We start from the raw sequence: 18,236 nt of genomic DNA on the forward strand, positions 1-18,236 counted from the left end.
CACAGAGCTTTCTAAACATCCTCCAATATTTATTTATTTGTGTATTTATTAGATTTATATTCCACCTCATTAGCCAGAAAGGCTCTCTAGGTGAGTTACAGGATTACGAAATGTAACAACGCACATAATTTTGTTGTTGTAATTTGAAATTAACAAATAATACAGCAGTAAAATCCAAACAGGCAATCAACAAAATGCCGCTATAGAACTTCACGAATCTCTGCCAATAAAGACATAAAAAGGCACTAAGATGAACAATATTATACAACCTTAAAATCATCTTCACAACGAAGATATTGGTAAATAAAAAAGTCTTTGCCTGGCACCACAAAGGAGGAGGGGAATATCCCAGGTGAACCTCTTTGGGAAGCGGATTCCAGAGTCGGGGTGCCACTGCCAAGAAGGCCCTTCTCTTTGTAGCCACCCCCCTTTCTCCTGCAGAGGGGGCTCCCCGAGAAGGACCTCCGATGAAGAGCAAACGGGCTGTCTGGCACATGTGGGAAAGAGCGCTCCTTCGGATGCCCTGGGCCAAGCCGTCTGAGGCTTCCAATGCTAGTGAGAACAGTCTGAGCTGGGCCTGGATTTCAACTGGCAGCCCGTGGCGATGGCAGAGGACTGGCGATATATGACTGCAGTGGCCAGTCCTCGCCAGCAGCCTGGCTGCCCTATCCTGGACCAGGATATCCTTCCAGACAGTCTTCAAGGGAAGCCCAACAAAGAGAGCATGGCAGTAGTCCAGACAAGAGGTTGCCTTTCGTCCTGGTGGCCACCAATCACACCCAGTGAGTGCCCAGAAGGACAGCTCTGGTTTCAGGCACGTGTTGTGGAGTATGCAAACTGGGGGCTGGACTGTCAACACCACGAAAGAGGAGGAGGGGGAGGGGGAGGAAAACAACTTTGGGAAAAAGAGAAAGAGATTGTGCTTCTGCCCTTGTCGATGGTGAACAAGGGACTGTTGGCGACTGCTCCTTCCTCTGGACAGATGTGGTGAAGTCGACCCCCAAAGTGCTCTTAGCACAAATAGAATAGCACTCGTGCGTGGATCAATGCAAGCCTGTACTAATGTTAACCGATATTAATTTGCATTAATACAGGATGACGTGATCCCAACCCAGATTAAAATACAACAACGCTCAGTATTACGTCCGCAGTCAGTGGGTGGAAAGAAGGCAGGTCAGAAACAGGAGATGACTCGAGCCGACGGCCTTTGCAACCGCAGAGGCCGCTGCATGGCATTTGAGGGGAGATGCTTCCAAGAAGAAGACAAAAAGCACCCTCATGCTGGAAGGATGGAGACCTCCCCGCTAGCTCTGGAACGGCACGCTTTGGACGAGGTGGCATTCTGCCCAAGGGCTTCCCAGACCTGGAAGGCAGGATTGTTCAGCCCAGAAACATTGGAATGAATGGTCTTCCACCTCCGCTGCTTCACTCGATCGTGTGAGTGGCTTCGCAATGAGGCAAGCCAGCCCCCGAGGGACCCGAGAGCTTTGTCCCAAACTCCCGCCCCCAGCAAGTCCGCAGCCGTCTGCCTCTGCACCATGAGTTCCAGTGGAAGGATAGCAGGCTCAGGGCCATCGGGACGGAATCCGCCCCGTTCCCGGGCAGCTCCGTGCGGCGGCGGCGCCCGCGCCTCGCTCACCTGATGCGCATGCCTTGGAACATCTCGGTGCTGGTGTGGAAGGGGCAGACGGTGGTGGTATTCACGCCGGGGCAGTCCAGCAGCCCCAGGGTCAGGCTCTCCATGAAGGCAAAGGCGGAGGCCTTGGAAGTGCAATAATCGATCGCCCCGGGAATGGCGGACAGCGCCAGGACGGAGTTGAGGCACACGATGTGGCCCCTCTGCAGCTCCAGCATCCGCGGCAGGAAGGCCTTCGTGGTCTGCGGGGAAAAGCACAAGAGAGCGGTTTCACAGCACGGCCGTAGGGACCACAACATGCGCTTCGTCCCCCTGCCCGGCCCCTGCACCAGCCGGCCAGCAAGCCTCCTTTTTAAGTCCCGCTTCAGGCTGTTTCCGGAGAACGGCTTTGCTATCAACAGGCCGGATTGCCCAGACTTTATGGGAGGGTGTTCAAGGATAGGCCAGACATGCACATGGTGGGCATGTCGTGAGCAGAGCCGGCTGGAGCCGGGGGTCAGACTCGATGGCCCGGGAGACCCCTCCTGACTCGCTCTGTTTCTGTAAGTGCTGGCTGAAGGCCCTGGCTGGCAGTTTCCCTCCGGACTGTCCAGCACCCAAGCAAAGCTGGACTGGGAAGCCGGAAGAAGCTTCTTTCTCTAGCTAAAGGCACGTTTCAGATTGGATTTACTCCGAAAGGAAGGCCACTTGGCTGTCGTGCGCCTGGTCCTGCCCTGTCTGAGATTTCAGGAGGCTTCCTGGATTCACCTGTACGTGAGTTCACCTGCGCCTCATCGATGCTTGCAGCCCTGCAATCAGGAAATGTTTGCCTCTGGGCACAGGTGGCAAAGTTAGGGATCTGGGCCCCGCGTCAACTTCAGACCCACTGGAGAGCTGTCATATTTCTATCCCATCTTTCTTCCAAGGAACTCATGGTGCCATCCATGGTCTCTCTCTTATCCTCACAGCAACCCTGTGAGGTAGGACAGGCTCAAGGATGACAGGCCATGACTAGTTTGCCACCCGATCAGAGTTTGGTGGCTGAATAGCGGCTTGAAGCAGAACATCTCTGGTTCTGCTCTGACACACTAAGCCAGCATTACCCAGCCTGGTATGGATACCTTGGATTACAGTTCCCATATTCAGGCATCACAGCACCTGTCTGGAATCCTCCTTTACCCCTCCCTGTTTATAGCTGTAGACTTTCCACCCAAAACATTCTGTGTTCGGTCCAAAGGAAGCACTGCAATTCCAGCCCTCCCTGACTCAAGCAAGGCTTCATTCTTTGATCCTTAAAAAGCTGCTTGGGAAAACCCCACCCGCTGCCTCCACGAAAATGTGTGCCAGGAAAGCACTGCAGGGGAGAGAAATGACTGGCGATTTTTCCACGTATTTTGACTCGACCTATCGGCTTACGCGCACAGGGCCGTGAAAGGAGAACCCCTTTGCGCTAGTGGCCGGCACCGATGAAGAACTGAAGCCGGAGGAGGCCGGTGAATCTGCGTCCTCCGTCCATTGGCTCCGTGCTCCTTGCGCTGTTTTCCCTGGACAGGCAGGTCACGCCAAGCCACTGCCGGGCCAGGCTGCAGAGCAGCCACGCTGCAGAGCAGCCACGCACCCACTGGCCGTGAGCCCTCCCCACGGCTTCCAAGCCCGCGCACCCAGGAGCCGGGACGGCGTACCCAGAACTGGCCCAGCGTGTTGATGTGCTGTGACTTCAGCAGGGCGTTGTCGTCACTGTCAGTCAGGCTTTTGCCGTGAACCACGGCCGCGTTGTTCACCAGGATGGTGATGTCTCCCACCTGGAGGGGAAAAGAAGTTCGGGGAGTCCCAAGGATGGTCCTGCCGGGGTGGGTCTCTCCTCCATCTGGCCCTGCAAACATTTCTCCCAGCAAACCGACGGAGGTGCCTTCACACACCTGGCCAGGTGCGGCGGCTCTGCAGGGGCTCCCACCCTGGACTCACTGTGGCCTTCCCACCCATGCACAGACATATGAGTTCCAGCACTGCTAGCCTTCCGTAGAAGCCCACCACCTCCGGGGACCAGGAGAAGGTGCGCCACTGGCTCCCACACTGCAGGGCTGGCGGCAGCCAGAGCTCCAGAAGTGGGGTTCTCCACCTCCTGGAAGCCTTTTCCAGCAATGCCAATGGCCAGGGATGCTGGAAGGGGGTCCAGAACGTCCAGAGATGGGCCTTCTCGCCACCCCTCCTCTGCAAGTTCTCAGCAGCCAAGTCCGTGCCTTCCTTCCATCCCTGGACGTGGGACCCAACACACCTTTTCACGGACCGCTTTGGCCTGGCGGTAGACCTCTTCCCGATTCCCCACGTCGCAGATGAAATAATGGCACTCCGTTCCCATCGCCCGGATCTCTTCCGTGGTTTCCTTCAAGTATTTCTCGGTTCGACCCCAGATGATAATCTGCAAAAAACTGTTATTTATAATTATGCAGTCAAGTTGCTATTGGTAGTCATGAGGCGTTCTTGACTTGGACATGCCAAGGTAGATTGGTACTCGGCGGTCATGATGAGAATTTCGATTTCAGTTGCCAGGGACCAATCTCTAGTCCCTTGTCAACCAAACCCAAAGGCAGAAACAGCAGCTCCTCAAAGGAGCCTGGAGAGCTCTCACGTGAGTGAGCCAAGCTGGTCTCCTGGAAGAGGAGAGGGGAACGAGTGGGCAGGGGGAACCTAGGAACACAGACTCCAAAGTGACTTGTGCACCCTTTGATGGCACCCGAGTTCTGAGGCTGCAGACCCAGTTCAGGTGAGATCCGCAGTGATGCTCCCGTTTGGGATACCGATGTGCCAAGTTTCCCACACTCGGATGGGCTAGGAATTCGGTTAGGGAATGCTGGCCTAGGCTGCCTGCTGAGGTTCTCCAGAAGTGCAGAGCGCACTTTCCATTGAGGTGTTGGCTACGGTTCAAAGGGTGTTTTGGCTGTTTCTTTAGCATCCAGAGGTGCCGTAGCCCCAGCGAAATTTCAGAAAACACAAGAACGGGCTCTGGGTTTGCAAGATGAACTGTTAATAGGGAGGTTCTCTCTATATAGTTAGCCTTTCCCATTTTTCACTTACAGTGAGAGCTCGCATTTCCATTCCAGATATCACAGTCTCAACAGATGCAGTAGATTAGTATCAGTACTATAGTAAAACCAAGAAACCGAGCTGAAAACGTTTCCCCTAAAAACAGTCGCTTGCCTGCTTTCCTCCATAAACTCTCCATGTTGGGAGCAACTTAGTTACTTTTGATTCCAGGCAAATCAGAAGCAGTTAAGAATATTTGGCACGGTGATCAAGCGCAAGCAGTATTACCAGCTTAATTATATTTATCATGTATTCTGTTCATTTATTAAAAACTTTTCTAAGTCGTCCCCTACAGATGTCTCAGGACAGCTTGCAATAAATTATTTAGAAGCACCCTCCCTTCTCCAACAATGTGCACAATTTCCGAACCAATGCTGCACTGAGCTAAAATGAGTTTACCCATCCATGAAACAAACCAGGGCTCTCTTAAAGGGCAGCAGCAAAGTCCGAAGTCACTGCATACTTTTGGGCTAGGAAAATAAGCACGAGGTCCAAGGTCCGAGGGTGCCACTCGGCAACCCACGGGCTGAACGGCTCTCAAAGATGCCTGTGGACGTGCTTATCCGGCCACAAAAGAGAGCGTGCGTGGTGTGCCGGGGGAGTGAGAGATCACACCCTTTCGACAGGGCTGCGGCTGAGACATGCTGCGGTGGGTGAGCCCTGCAGAGCAGCCCAGGTATCCGTATTTTGCTGCGGGGTGGAGGGGGAGGAGGCGTGGTGTCCAAGGATTCTCCAGTGCAAGCTGGTGGGGCGATCCATTCCCCTGGCCTGTTTGTTCTGTTGCAGAGTTGGTGGACTGCATTCCTCAGACCCAGGCGGCCCTCTCTGTCTCCCCACAAACCGAGGCCTTCTTTTAAAAAAGGCTTTCCCCAGGAGTGCACGCCCTCTCCTCAGGCCAGAGGCTGTGGTTGTCTCCACATCGCTGCAGGTGAGGGTTGGGAGCTGCAGCCGGGCTGATGGATGGAGCAGCGGGATGCATGCCAGCCCAGAGGGGGCTGCGAGGGTGCAAATGGGAGTCTTTGCGAGGATGGGGCCTCAGTGCAGGCCTTGGTGGGACACAAGCAGTTCCTGCAGCAGCTGAGAAGTCCGGGTCTCCTCGTGTGTTCTGCTAATACAGATGGGACCCACGAAGGACCCAGCCCTGCTGTGCTTTGCTTGAAGAGCAGAGGCTTGGGGTGGACTGCAATCTGAGCAGCTCCCTGCCACCGTTGCCCCAAGTAACCCTGAGGGTTGCCCAAGAACCATGACGTGGGTGAAGGGGAGCCAGGAGAACCCTCAGACTCTGCAGGACCAACAGAATGACGAAGGTGGGTCCGAGATCAAATCACGCCACAACTTGCCCTGGAGGTGCACATGACCACACCGAGGCTGCCCTACCTGGGGCAAGACTCAGCGGAGAAGACAATCCTGCTTGGGGAAGGGCAGAAGAGGAGGAGAAGACCAACCAGATGGTTCGATCCCAGGAAGGAAGCCGCAGGCTTGGGCTGACGAGAGTTGGGCAGTGCTGTCACGCACAGGGCATTTTGGAGGATCATGGGATCATGCAAGGTCGGAGGTGACCCTATCAAAAAGCAAAGATCTAGGATGCAGCTTTCTAAAGCAGAGCTGGGTACCCGGGCCTGTCATTGCTTAGCCCTGCCATGACTCCAGACCAGCAAGCTTGTTCTTTAATGGTATCAGGTTTTTTAATGGGCAAGCATGCATGAGGACTCAGTTGGTCACTGACACTGAAGTTGTCTGCAGTTTGGGAAGACAACCAACAGCTGTTTTCCATCTCTGAGAACACACGGCCGCCTGACGCTAACCTACCTAGCTGTTGGTGAAATGCACATGAAGCAGAAAAGCACAGAAACGCAACAACCCTTAATTCTAGCTGGTACATTAAGGGAAAAGATCAATAGAAACAAAAATGGGAGTATTTCCCAGTGGTTGGAGGAATCCTTGCCAACATCCTGCACAAAGACCCAGCCAGAGTTCCCAGATACATCTGGCCTGCTTTTCCTTTGGAGAACTCAGAAATTTCTGGGCCCAGTCAATGACCCTTAATGGCCCGAACACTTTGGGTTTGGGTTGGCTGCGGAACTGCCCGCGTACAAGCATAACTGCCCATGTGGATGCACAGCCGGAAGCGTGGGTTCCGAATCCAGGGAGGTGTTGATACTGCTCTGCGTGACTCTGGTGCGTCCACAGCTGGAGTTCTGCATCCAGCTCTAGGCCCCCCATTAGGGGAGAGTCATAGCTAGGTTAGAATCGGTTCAGTGCAGGGTCACAAGCATGGGAGGGATGACATCTGAGGAGAGATTGAGGGAACTGGGTCTATTCAGCCTGGAGGAGACTCCGAGGGGATCTTCCAGGGGTTTAGTGGTATGTGAAGGGATGTCATGTGAAGGAGGGCTGTGAGCTGTTCTCCCCTGCAGTGGAGGGCAGGACGCGTTCCAGTGGGGCAAAGCTCAGGGAACCGGGCTTCAGGTTGGATGTCGGGAAGTATTTCCTGACGGTTAGGGCCCCTAGGATATGGAATGGGCTTCCAAGAGAGGTGGTGGAGGCCCCATCAGTGAGGGCATGCAAGGGAAGATTGGACAACCACATGCTGGGAATTACAGGAGCTGGCTGGAGCCAAGGGTCAGACTAGATGGCCCAGGAGGCCCCTTCCGACCCCCCCCCCCCCCCCCCCCCCCCCGTTTCTATGTTTTAGGATCATTCTCGAAAGTCTTACTGAGCGGCCACCTGAAGGATGAAGAACGTTGGCAGAGAGGCGAGCAATCCCCTTCTCCGTGCCTGCCCTTCCCACTTTAAGCAAACAAGAAACCACACATTTTCCTAGTATCGCTGGGACTGGTGTGAAATAAGTCTCCGCTGGGGGTCCCAAGCAGAAGTGCAGAGCTTTCGCTTACTGTCCCGGGAACCAGGTGCCGCCTCTGCAATCTAGGCATCCTTTGGGGCAGGTTATTTGCCCCATGGCAGCCACTTTGTGATGGTGTCCTGGGCAGGTCCTCAAATTGCCATCAGTGCCAAGGACCCCAAAATGATGTTTCCGGGAGGAAGGGACTTCTTTGTGGTGGCTTCTGTAGTCCGGAAGGCCTTCCCAAGGGACGCAGAGCCAGTTCCCTCGAAAGCAGCGTCCTTTTAAGAGGGCTTTAATGCCCCTCTTCTTTTCTCTCTGGCTTGCCCTGGAAATGGTCCCACTGCAGAAGCTGCCAATACAGATTTGAACAGACGGGTCTGTGGTCATTTAGTAGGTTTTACTGGAGTGTTGCTGGACTGGAGCATTTGCGCAGGGGGAAGGGCCTCTAGCCTCGGGCAGGCAGCGATAAAACCCAATGCCAGCCTGTACCGCAACCCAGGGAGCTTCTTGGCAGTGCTCAGAAACTCACGCTTGCCTATCTGCGGTATTTTTGTGCGGATTTGGGGGAAAAGGTTGGAGGACCTGCTCTGGGTCTGGGATGGGAGTTCCTGGATAAGATCGGTTTCCTTCTTGGAATGCATCCAGCCCCCCCTCTCGCCGCTCTCTCTCAGCTCGCGTTGGCGTCTTCCTTTCCTCCTTCCTCCTTGCAATTAAAATACTCTCCTCTTCAGAAAGTCACTGACCAGAAAACGACAGAGGGCTGCTGCCCAGTGGAAGCGTTGCCCCCAGTGAGCTCACGCGGTTTCTGGCTCTGCTGTATCCTTGGGATGACCCCGGTGCGCGGCTGGGATTGTTTTCGTGTGCTTTGCGCACGGCTGTGAAGACCGTCTGGGGGTGGCAACAGATGCTGCCCCCCAAGGAAGGGGGGGCGGGATGGCTGAGGTAGACCCTAGTGCTAAATTAGCTCAGCCCCCAGCTCTGCTAGTCCACGGTTCTGCAAAACGCTCCTTCCCCTAAGACCAGACGGTCCCCAGCCCCGTTTCCTCTGGGTTGCCACCTGCACTGCAGGGGCTCCTGCTCAGCAGAGCTCCAGCTGCATCTCACGCCACGGGGCGGAACAAGGCGCCCCATGCTGATGGGGCAGCATGGGGGCAAGAGGGCAGGCCTGGGGCTCGGGGGATCCGGGTCCGAGTCCCCCGTGCCGCCATGAAGCTCCTGGGGTGACTGTGGCCAGCCCCTGGCTCTCAGCTCAACCCACCTCACAGGGCTGTTCTTGCAAGGATAACATGCAGAGGAAGGTTAGAGGTCTTCCCCTGGGCTCCTTGCAAGAGGAGAGCAGTTGGGACGTAAATGGGGTGCAGTGATAGGATGCAGGTAACCGGAACAGATCCAGAGGAGGCCAGGCCACTGGAAAGCAGTCCTATGGAGCAAAGTGGAAGGGTTTGCGGGGGGGGGGGGGGTGCTTCAACAGAAAGCCCCCTGGCACCTCTCTTGGGCCTTCTCTGTGCCAGGTGAAGATCTGTTTCTTCTTGCAGGCCGTCAAGTGCTTTTCTGCTGTAAGGAAAGCTTTCCCAGTCTGAGTTATGCTGCACTTTATGGTCTACGTGCGGATCGCTTTTCAGTTTTGGCTGTGAGCTGGGAAAAGTTTTGAGGCCGCCTTCTACCAAGTTGACTGCTGTATTTTAGTGCTGCACTGAAACGTAATCTCTTGCTTAATTTTAAATCTTTGCTCCATAGGTCACCCCAAAGAACTCGCTGATGGATGGCCGTTTCATTATGAAATGACATGAAAGTGGCGGGGAAGCACAATAAACCCGCTTAAATCCCCGAAGGGCTGCCACACAGAAAAGACCAGCATCTTGCTCTTGGCCATCTCAGGGGGCAGTACTGGGCCAACTAGGCTTAAGCTGCAGGAGGCAGAGTTTGGGTGGACTTTGGGAGAAACTTCTCAATGGCAAGAACGCTCCAGAGGGATGGTAAGCAGAATCCAGAGAGGTGATGGGCTCTCCCTCAAGCAAAGGCCATCTTCCGATGGGGACACACCAGCTCTGGACCTTCTGCACGAAGGACGGGGCTGGACTAGATGCCCTCCAAGCCCCCTCAGCTCTGTGACTGTAGGATAGAAATTATTTTGACTGGAGCACGGGGATTGAACCCAGAACTCTCTGAGCTGTGGAAAGACAGCTCCAGGCTGCAAGCTTTCCTAAAGAAGATGTCGCTTCCGCAGTGAGGTCCCCAGCATGAGATGCTTGGCCATATACTTTGGAAGCCAATTCCTGCATGACGTTTTCCAGCACTGCTCTCCCCTTCAGCTTATCCATTGCTGAAGGAAGCAGCTCCCAAGGCCTAGGCTGTTCGTCGTCTTAGGCTGCAGCATGGCTTTAAAAATCTGAAGCGCAAAGGGAGATGGAATCACAGCATCTCCCCTTCGGAATCCTCTGGCGTGACCCCTTCCAGCCTCTCTTCTCCACAGGGCAAAGGCACAAGTTGCTCTGTCTGCAGGCGGTATGCCTTTGCTCAAGCCATTACCCTTGAGTAAACAAGCACCTCCGTGTGCCGTTGGCTGACGGTCGTACCTGGGAGTCACCTGCTGTACCCCAGCCGTAGCTCATTCCCTCCCATGCTCTTCCCAGTCAGCAGATCTGCATGCTGAATTTGCACGCTGATGGATCATGGGCAGCTGAGCCTAGAAGGTGAAAAGGGGCAGGGGGAAGACATGGGACTGGTCTGGTCCTGTCAGATTCCCCCTATCGCCTCTGTTATCACTGGGGACTGCGAGTACAATGCAGCTGGGAGCGCTGAAGGGAAGAAAGCTCGGCCGATCGGTGTGGGTTGAGCAATCCATCAGTTCAGCTTGGATAAACGGTATGCAGTCGATATTTTCCTTGCTTTTAGATGTGGCACGCACCTGGTCATTTCAAAAGAGATATCCCACCTCGTTTGGGAGCAGGGGAAAGGGTTGTTTTGACTTCCGTCGACACCTTAAATATGAAGCAACGCATTTTGGCATTGCAGGATTTCGTCTTCGGATGAGAACTTTTAAAACAGCACTTGTCACTGCTGCTCCTAGGATGGCTTTGCACACTGCCCAATTCGTTGTGGACACTTCTGAGTTGTTTAAAAGAGTTTTTCACAACACCACTACTCAATTAATCCAAAGTACTGTGGCCCTGATGGAGCCAAAGAAAATAAAACATCTCTTCTTGAAATAAGTTCTGCTCCTGAACTTGCAGCCCCTTAAAATCACAAAGGCATCGTTTGGCTCCAGAGCATCCATGGGGGGGGACACATGACAAAAAGAACCGCCCCTGGCTTCTCCCAGTAGGCCTGGGAAGCTGACACTCTGCCCAAGGCCTACTCAGTCACTTCCTAAGCACTTGTGCATCACAATCTGTGTTTTGCTGGCACTTTTCTGTTCAGTTTCCTTTCTCCCCTGCCTGCTTCAAAAAGATGCCAAAGGAGCATTTGCCAAAAGGTTCTCTGACCAGCCCGTTCCAAGCAAGATGTGCTGGACTGGCAGTCCTACTTGTAGCAGAGGGGAAAGGAGGGTGGTGAAGCTTTGGATGTCTGGAGCTTAACGTACACGGCGTCCAAATGACACATCCTGGAAAGGCTGGTAAACATGGTGGAGCCAGAAGCAAATCTCTGAGCATTAAGATAATGGAAAGCAAGGAGCTGGAGGTGTCGCCGCAGAATGGAAAGTGACTGAACCGCCTCTTGACGGAGATAGAAAAGATCCTTCCACTGTGCTCTTAATCTCCAAGTGGAAAATGGGGTGTGAGAGAGAAAGCAGGGCAGATTCTGTAAACATCAAACCCGTGGGGAGGTCATGGCCTATTGGAACTTGCAGCACAACTCGAAAAGGTCTAACTCGAAAAGGAGCCACAAAAAACAGCCACCCCTAGCTCAGATTTCTGGACTGGATGGAGAATTGCGGAAGGGCTGACCAGTGCCTGTTCCCAAATTAGGCGTGAGAAGTGTTGACTGTGAAGGCTTAGAAACATAGAAACAGAGTGAGCCAGAAGGGGTCTCCTGGGCCATCTAGTCTGACCCCTGACTCCAGCCGGCTCCGCTCACGACATGCCCACCATGTGCATGTCCAGCCTATCCTTGAACACCCGCACCGATGGGGCCTCAACGGCCTCTCGTGGAAGCCCATTTCACACCCTCGGTGTCTTAACCATCAAGAATTCCACCAATTCCACTGAGTTCCCTGGGTCACTGCCTCTCAGCCAACCCTACCTCACAGGGTTGTTGTTGTGAAGATAGAATGAAGAGGAGGGAAACCTCGTAAGCTCTCTTGCCAGAGGGAGAAAGGCGCAACCTAAATGCAACGCGACGATGAGAGTAATAATTCATCTGGGCTCATCTGCACAAGCAATGGAACTTGAAAGCCTCGTTATCCCTCCTTCCCTCAGAGCAAATCAGCCGGGTTACTTCTGCGGATGATGCCACGGATTCTTGCCTGGGAACGTCCGGGACGGCCATGCCTCGGTGTCCCCTGCTCTAGACCCGGAGCTGCTCCGCTTCAGCAAACTGCCCTTCTGCCTTCGGGACATGCCGGGATGCCGACACTGTTCTCCGTGCTCTGCCCATCACAATGCAGAACCAGCGAGGACCGGTCCATGAGGCATGTACAAAGCCCCTCCCAGCTTCCCCTTCCTGGCTGGCTTGTCCCTGCCGTCCTTTTGCACGGCTGTCTCCAGGTGCACCCCGGCTGGCGAGGCACTGTGAGAAACGCCGACATCCCTGCAGGGCTGGAGGCCGACCAAGTGGGTCAAGAAAATAATCCTGCAGCCAGTTGCAAAGGAAAGGCGGTGAGGGCAAAGGAGCTGGGAGGAGGCAGAGAGACGGCCCCGCATGTGGAATTGGGAGCAACGAAAGGGCACTGCTGGCCAGCTTCCCGTCTTGGGCAGCCGCTGCTGCAGAACGGCAGACTTCAGGGGAAGAGAAGGAAAACGCTGCAGCTGCCGGTCAACCGCTCCGGTTCCAGAGAGAGATAACAATGGCCCATGATGTCATGCGCACGGGAAGGGGGGGCGCTGGCTGACCGGCCCGTGAACCCTGAGCCACAAAGGAGGCAGGAGGTGCCAGGGCGCCCCCCCCCCCCCCCCCCCCCGCCAGCCAGGGAGCGCTTGCACACAAATGTTCACGCACCCCCCAGCCAAGGTGCCAAGGCACAGGGCTGACCCAGGCACCCTCGCGCCTCGGCAAAGCGGGCTCTCGGGGCCAGACGTGTCATTCCCCGGGAGAAGAGCGGGGCTTGGTCCTGCCGCCGGTTGCCTCTGCCGAATGCAAAGACGGGGCGGTGCAGAGCCGCCTTGCTAGAAGGTTCAGCCTGCCATGTGAGGGGGAAACTTAGCAAAGCGCAGGAAGAGAGAGAGAGAGAGAGAGAGAGATCTTGCCCTAGTCTTCGACTTCAGTGTCTCTTGCCTGAAGTCTGGAATGCCACAGTCACAATCACGCACCTTCAGGATTCCTCCGGTTTGTTTTGCAGAAGGTGTGGACAAATGCAGCTGATTTTTTTCCCTTTGTCAAATGAGGCCGCAGTGCGTGGCTGGGGATTGCCTGAAGAACTTTGCTCTTGGAGTCTCAGAAGCTGCCTTCCAAAAACTCACCTGCAGCTCTACAGACACAAATCCCAGCCTGGTTGTGCCATATGCAGAAAGCAGGAATAAAAGGCATCGTGATGATTTGCAGCCTCTAGATCAGCTGAAGGCACAGTTTACCTCGTTACGTAACACAGGCACGCTGAAAACACCCCAGTTCAAATATCGCCTTCATATCCAGTCTCAGAGCGAGCTATTCCCACTGGCAGTACAGGGATATTGTTACAGGCCTACTTTGCAAGGCTGTTGCGAGCTTAATAGGACAAAGGAGAAGCAATGCCGAAAGTCATTCCTTACAAAGTCCAGTCTGACACATCCCTCGGCTCTATGGCACTTCGAGGGTAGAAACTGAACAAGCATGTACAATCTGCACATTTCTGTTCCCAAGCACATGTGCTTGCAGCTGCATGTCAGACGGGGACTGCAGCCAAGAAGTTAAAAGGCGCTTGCTCCTGGGGCGAAAAGCTATGGCAAATCTAGGCAGCAGGCTAAAAAGCAGAGGCATCACCCTGCCAACAAAAGTGCATAGAGTCAAGGTGATGGTTTTCCCAGGTGCAATGTATGGCTGTGAAAGCTGGACCATAAGGAAGACTGAGTGCCAAAGGATTGAGGCCTTTAAATTGTGGTGCTGGAGGGGACTCCTGCGAGTCCCTTGGACCGCAAGGCAATCAAACCGGTCAGTCCTAGTGGAGATCAACCCTGGCTGCTCTTTAGAAGGCCAGATACTGAAGATGAAACTCAAATACTTTGGCCATCCACTGAGAAGGAAGGGCTTCCTGTCTTTTTCTTGCTTCTTGGGCTGTTATTCTCTCAGGTACTTTTTCTTGAAAAGCCAAACCCCAAAGCCAGACTTCTGGTTCCACATGCATCAGCCCGTGTGTTAGCTTTACAGGAAGACAAAGCAATTCAGGTCATTAACGAGGTGGTAGGCTAAAAGGGGGCAGCTGCAAAGGACCCCGAGCTAATTAGGTATAATTTATGGCCAAATGAAAAAGAAGTGGGGAAAGACAGGCAAGCAATTTAAACTCCACCAAGGTAACTTTCTAGGGCTAAGTCTATTAATTAGAGTCCATTTAATTCCTGCTGGGGCAAAGGTCAAGGCCCACGAATTTGACCCTTCATTAGGGTCTGACTGTGCGTGAGGATGCCAGGCTGTCGGTCCACACGAGTCCCTCCTGGGTCGCTTCGGCTTGAGCCTAACGGATCATTTCAAGTATCACACAGAAACATGGAGTTCCACAACACCTGGGACTTCCCACTCCACCTCTTTACCAGCCCACAAAGGGTTGAGATGAATAAACAAGTCTCTCTCTCTCTCTCTCTCTCTCTCTCTCTCTCTCTCTCTCTCTCGTGTGTGTTGGGAGGGGGGTGGCTGGTGATTTGCAGTTGCTGCCTCTGCTATTTGAGATGCCACTTATAGTAAATTAAGCACAGGCTGAGGCAGTGGCGCCACGGTGAATTCGCAAGAACCCGGTGCTGAAAAGACTGGGATGTTGCAGCCAAATCCACTTCTTCGCAGGGGATGCTGCAAAGCCATGGCACCACCACTGAAAAGGCCCTGTCCTTTGCACCCACCCAGACCACCTCCCCTATGGAAGGTGCTCAGAGGAGCGTGTCCAGATTAGACTTCACCTCTGAAGCAGCTGTGGTGGGAAAAGGCAATCCTTTTAGCAGGAATCCGTTCAGGGCTGCAGGTACTTTTGGACCCAGCTGGGTGCTGTCCAGAGAGGTGGGACAGCAGCTCCCACAATCGCCAGCCACCACAGGCATGGCCATGGGGATTATGCGAGCTGCAGGCCAAGGCATCTGGAGGTCACCAGGCTGGGGAGGGCCTTGCAGGAAGCTTTTGCCCATGCATCTCCATGGCTAGCCAGCCCATGTCTAAGACTGGCAGTAGGTGGACCAGCTAAGCCTGTTCGAAGGCTAAAAAAACTGAGCGCTGAAGAATTGCGGCCTTTGAATTGTGATGCTGGAGGAGACTCCTGCGAGTCCCTTGGACCGCAAGGCGATCCAACCGGTCAGTCCTAGAGGAGATCAACCCTGACTGCTCTTTAGAAGGCCAGGGACTGAAGATGAAACTCAAATACTTTGGCCACCTAATGAGAAGGAAGGACTCCCTGGAGAAGAGCCTGATGCTGCGAACAATAGATGGCAAAAGAAGGAGGGGGCGGCAGAGGTTGAGGTGGCTGGATGGGGTCACTGGGGCGGTGGGTGTGGGCTTGGGTGGACTCTGGGGGATGGTGGAGGACAGGGAGGCCTGGAGGATTGTTGTCCACGGGGTCGCGAAGGGCCAGACATGACTTTGTGACTGAGCAGGAGGCCTTCCATGGCATCCAGGCCAGCTCAGCCTCCAGGGGCAAAGCTGGGTCTAGGGGGGAGCTGAGTATGCAGCCCTGCTCCTTAAAAGGGGGGCCGCTCCGTCTTGGCAGGTGGGTATGAGAAGGGGCACCCCTGCAGCCATTCGGGCCCCACACGCTGGACTGAACCTCCGCTCAGCGGACACGGGGCCATCTCACCGCATCCAGCCAGGGTGTGGCTTCTGCTCACCAGGCCTCATCCTGCCCAGTCCTCAGTCCGGCCCCCAGTTCACACTACTACTTGCATGGCAAGGAGAACCAGAGGCAGAGATGGGAAGCCATCTCCATCGTTAAGGAAAGCATAGGCCGTCGGCACCCCATCCAATGCCTCCGCTGTGACGCGCCCCAAGCCGCCCCCCCCTTCAGCTGCAGGTCCGGCACCCCCCCCCTTCCCCATGCAGTTCTTTCCCACTCTGCTCTCTTGCAGGCTTGGCAGCCTTCCTCCCTCGTTGTCCAAAAGTTAAAATGAAAGTCAGGGCTGAGTGCGGTGGGGTCATTCCTCCATATAAGGAATGGGGAATGGGGCAGCTCCCATATCCCAAGAGGATGGCGAGGGCTCCTCGAGTCGAAAGGAGAATGCCAGTGCTTCACGCCCTTCGTTTCGCCACTACCAAGTGTCCTGGGTCAGCCGTAGGCCATCTGGCAGCTTCCCGACAGAGGCCAGACCATTCCCATGCTCCTGCCTGCCTGCCTGCCTTTTTTGCATTTATGTTCGATGCAGAATAAACCCTCCACCCTCTGTTCTCCACAGCATGTAGATTTTTTAAGGCATGGTTCTATTCTTTTATCTGTCTCATCTCTTCATTCTTTGCTGTTCTGCGTCTGTTTCCATTTGAGCACCACAGGCCTTGCATAAACTGTGTAATATTTTCTGCTAGGCTTAGAGGTGGAAGGACTCAGGACCCTTTTAGGAAACTGCCTAAGGCTGCTTTCTCTGAGTGAGGTCACTGCTAAAGGCAGAGTAAGATGCTAGTCCTCACTGTTCAGAGAAAGGGACTGGTTGGTTTATAGTGAGTTAGACCCTTGATCTGTTGCATTCAGGATCACCTGACTGGCAGGGGCGGCACCCCAGGCCTTACCCACACCTACGGTGCCATGGGAGATTTTGTCTAGATGAATCACCTGGCGGCCACCATTTCAAGGAAAGTCCGTGACGGCCAGCAGGTGGACACCTCCTTCGCCCACCCTCGCCCTGTGGGTGGGTCTCTCACACCCTCCGCTGGCTTGTGCCCAGATGTCCGGCCCTGTTCCAGGTCCTGCTTACCACATCTCCCCATCCTTCCAGCCATGAATCAGCCAAAGCAGGGGCAGCAGGAGCAGTTACGTAAAATCCTGGGAATCGCATAATCGTGGTGGAAGAGAACGATGCGTTGACATCCCATGAACCAGGCCGTGACCGACCAAAGGGAGCCCAAGCGCACGAAGCGCTGTGGGAGCCACTGCGGACTGATCAAGGGAAGAGCTGCTGCAACGAGGAGCACTCAAATGTTCACGGCAAGGAAGGACGGACGGACAGACAGACGGATGGACTGGAGCCAGAGGGAGTCAGACACTTTTGCAAGACCTTGCCCTGCTTACAGTGCAAGCAGGGCAAGGTTTGGACATGCCAAAGAGGAATGGAAAGCTGATGAAGGGCTTGTTCCAAAAGTACAGCGCCAGCAATTAGCTAGGCCCGGTAAGTGGAACGAAAGCTTTCCAAGCAGCGATGTTGAAACGACAGGCTGCAGAGGGGGAACTGTGTGTGCCAATCAACTTTTGCCTATGGCTTTGGCTCCCAGAAAGCCACTGCCAGGCACAGGAATCGCCAAACTGATATCCCCCACCTGTCCTGGACTACAGCTCCCATCACCCCCGGCCTGTATGCTCCGGGCATAATGGGAGTTGTACTTCCACACATATAGAGGGTGGAAAAGACCGGTGGGCAAACCAAACTGAACAGCTCAACTTATTCCTCTTCTGTTGTTGCTGTTTTAAAAGATTGTCTCCTCATGATTGTGATGTTGTTAGCTTTCCCCCTTTGTGATGAGTTCTGTTCAGTGCCCAGACAACCTCCTGCCAAGTGAAACAAATAACGCGCCCACTCAGGACAAGTTTTCCTCCTCCTTTTAATCGCACAACATGTGTGTATTGGCCAGGGTGTTTATATTATCGGCAGCCACAGTCCCACAAATGGCTAACGCGATTGTCACGTCAGCTTTTTGCTTCGCTGTGAGCCTTGGATTCACTTTTTACGGTTCTCCCTGCAGAAATGTGCTCTCTCTCTACAGATCTACATGCCTCCAATCGGAAACACCTGATAACACATCGTGCATTTGTCAAAGGAGATTTAAGGCTACTGCCATCAAGCCTTCTCCAACTTACATTTCCCCTGCGAATGAATGCCTTCCCAAAGGGTCGCCCTTCATGCCACTCACGCAATGGATTATAGCTCATGAAAGCTTAAGCCGGACTCGATTTGTCAGTCCACAAAGCAAGTCCTTGCTCACACTGAAATACTCAGAGGGATAGTCCTGAAAGAAGGTGAACAACCGGCCTTGGACCTTATCCAAGGAACACGGAGCGGCATTTGTTTGGCTTCAACGGTGGCCCGTGTCTCAAAAGAAGCATCATTCTCCCATCAACCCTCAGCGAGCCAAATTATTTGATAGAATTAAAAAGGAGGGATAAACCAAATGTGCTGTTTATCAATAGCCCTACAATGCTGGGGTCCAGGGAGTTCCGTTTAG

General features: G+C 54.1%; 1 protein-coding gene across 1 annotated transcript in view; it reads right to left on the bottom strand.

Annotated features, from left to right (window-relative positions):
- Positions 1 to 18,236, bottom strand: part of DHRS3 (dehydrogenase/reductase 3) — a 28,268-nt gene that overhangs the window by 2,475 nt on the left and 7,557 nt on the right. Inside the window, exons 2-4 of the mRNA XM_044452281.1 lie at positions 3,891 to 4,034; positions 3,298 to 3,417; positions 1,640 to 1,878 (exon numbers count right to left, since the gene is read on the bottom strand). Of these exons, the coding sequence (XP_044308216.1) occupies positions 1,640 to 1,878; positions 3,298 to 3,417; positions 3,891 to 4,034 (503 nt within the window). The remainder of the gene's footprint in view (positions 1 to 1,639; positions 1,879 to 3,297; positions 3,418 to 3,890; positions 4,035 to 18,236) is intronic.

This window comes from Varanus komodoensis, unplaced genomic scaffold (assembly GCF_004798865.1).
Source record: "Varanus komodoensis strain SLA01 unplaced genomic scaffold, ASM479886v1 scaffold71, whole genome shotgun sequence".
Lineage (NCBI taxonomy): Eukaryota > Metazoa > Chordata > Lepidosauria > Squamata > Varanidae > Varanus > Varanus komodoensis.